Source organism: Lactuca sativa, chromosome 2 (genome assembly GCF_002870075.4).
Source record: "Lactuca sativa cultivar Salinas chromosome 2, Lsat_Salinas_v11, whole genome shotgun sequence".
In the NCBI taxonomy this organism is placed as follows: Eukaryota; Viridiplantae; Streptophyta; class Magnoliopsida; order Asterales; family Asteraceae; genus Lactuca; species Lactuca sativa.
In genome coordinates this window covers 65,109,462-65,111,531 of record NC_056624.2, presented here as the reverse complement: position 1 = coordinate 65,111,531, position 2,070 = coordinate 65,109,462, and the positions used below count along the sequence as shown (strand labels likewise).

At 35.4% G+C, this 2,070-nt stretch overlaps 1 protein-coding gene across 1 annotated transcript; it reads left to right on the top strand.

The window, feature by feature from the left end:
• Positions 1–378: 378 nt before the first annotated feature.
• LOC111888905 (17.8 kDa class I heat shock protein) lies at positions 379–1,217 on the top strand. Its single transcript, XM_023885042.3, has one exon. It carries the CDS (start codon positions 461–463, stop codon positions 1,043–1,045), a length of 585 nt encoding a protein of 194 aa, XP_023740810.1. The 5' UTR covers positions 379–460; the 3' UTR covers positions 1,046–1,217.
• Positions 1,218–2,070: the final 853 nt, after the last annotated feature.

The window sequence follows — 2,070 nt, the reverse complement described above, 5'->3', positions numbered from 1 at the left end:
TCAAGGATCTCACATATACATTTTATCTAAAATCATATTTTTTAACTACACATGATGCAACTTGTTTTATTGCAACAACAATAGTGAAATTTAATATACAATGTCTAGTCATGTTTATATTATTAAAATACATAATTTATATCACAAAATCATTTTCTATATAAAATATAATCAATTAATATTTTCTTAAAGTGAATCAAGTACATTATTAGGAAATACAAGTCGGCATTAGAATTGATAAATCAATGGAAGTATGGAACTGCATAATGGGCCTAATAAAAATCTCAATGTATTTGGCCCATCAAAACCAAGATAAACCCGGTGGGTCCATTACATCGCCAATTTTTCTGTCTCAAGCTCTGGAAGCTTTCAGAAGTATCGGTCTCCAGTCTCCTCAACCTTCAAGACAAGCCTAGAAATATTTAAATTCCACTCGATCACCTTTTCCCTCCTATAAATAATGATCTCCGATCGACCTCCTAGCAACAGATTCATAAACAAAAGAACTTGCGAGTTACGATTTCATAGTGTCACAATCCGAAGATCAAAATATTCGTCTAAAGTTTCAGTCATGTCGATCATTCCAAGTTTCTTTACAGGCAGAAGGAGCAACGTATTCGATCCCTTCTCCCTCGACATTTGGGATCCTTTCCAGGGCTTTTCAAGTGTCCTCAACAACCTACCCGAATCATCACGCGAAACAGCAGCAATCACCAACGCCAGAATCGATTGGAAGGAGACGCCGGAGGCGCACGTTTTCAAGGCGGACATACCTGGGCTGAAGAAAGAGGAGGTGAAGGTGGAGGTTGAAGAAGGAAGGGTGTTGCAGATAAGCGGAGAGAGGAGCAAGGAACATGAGGAGAAGAACGACAGGTGGCACAGGGTAGAGAGAAGCTCCGGGAAGTTCTTGAGGAGATTCAGGCTGCCGGAAAATACAAAAATGGAAGAGGTGAAAGCTACCATGGAGAACGGCGTGCTGACGGTGACCGTGCCCAAGGCGGAAGAGAAGAAGCCAGAAGTGAAGTCCATCGACATTGGTGGGTAAGTTTCACGAGTGGCAATGTGGTAACTTGGTGTAAAAAAAATTGTTTGTTGAGTATTTGAGGTGTACTCGAATAAGATGATGCAATTTTTTGGTGTACTCGAATAAGATGATGCAATTTAAGTTCCTTTTGTAATAATATAATAATGTGATATTGAATTGTTTGTTTTGATAAGTTTATAAAGTCTTGTATAAGATTATCTTTTACATGGTTCGGGTGAGTAATTTACAGTTACACAAACATAATTATGAAATATTTTATGGTGTTACTCAGTAAGATGATCAACCCTTCATTTTAGAAATAATTTTGTCAAATGATGCTAATTTTATTTTCATTGCTTAACTGTTGGGTGTAGATCTTTAACATGAATGGCACAAGTTTGTGGAGTATTTTAGAATTTACGATGCAAAGAGCCTAATGATAAGCAATGCATTGACTAATTGATTGAGTCGGGTCAATATTGTTTCAAATAGGATCGGGTTAGTAAAAATGCACAACTGATTATAAGTACCTGTAATGGGAGCTTCTGTATCTTTTCTTGTTATTAATTCGTTGGGCCGGAATGAATATCCATAGGAGAACATAGTGAGTGCCTTTGACCATATCCCAAGTATTTGCTTAAACTTTTAAATAAATCTAGACATCACTTGACTGGTTCTGAAAAACAGCGGGGATAGAACTGGTATCTAAACAGAAACCGAATAAAATTGGTCCAAAAAAATGACCAATGGAGACCGGTCTCGGAAAACTGTAGAATTACAACCTGAAAACATCATAAGTTTAAGTTCTTCTCTTCTTTTATTTATTAAATTTAATGTATTTTTAATAATAAATTATACAATTTGTTCTCTTCTTTATTTTACTAAATTTTAACTTTATTATTTAATAATTTTAATTATCATTTCGGTGCTAATTAAATATTTTTAATAGAAAAAACCCATAAAACCAAACAAAAAGACCCATAAAACTAAACTGAAAAAGACACACGCAAGTACCATGAGACAAGACCGAAAAAAGACCATGATTG

Excerpts from the sequence above, each read along its gene's own strand:
- LOC111888905 (XM_023885042.3), top strand. The coding sequence starts at position 461 with ATGATCTCCGATCGACCTCCTAGCAACAGATTCATAAACAAAAGAACT.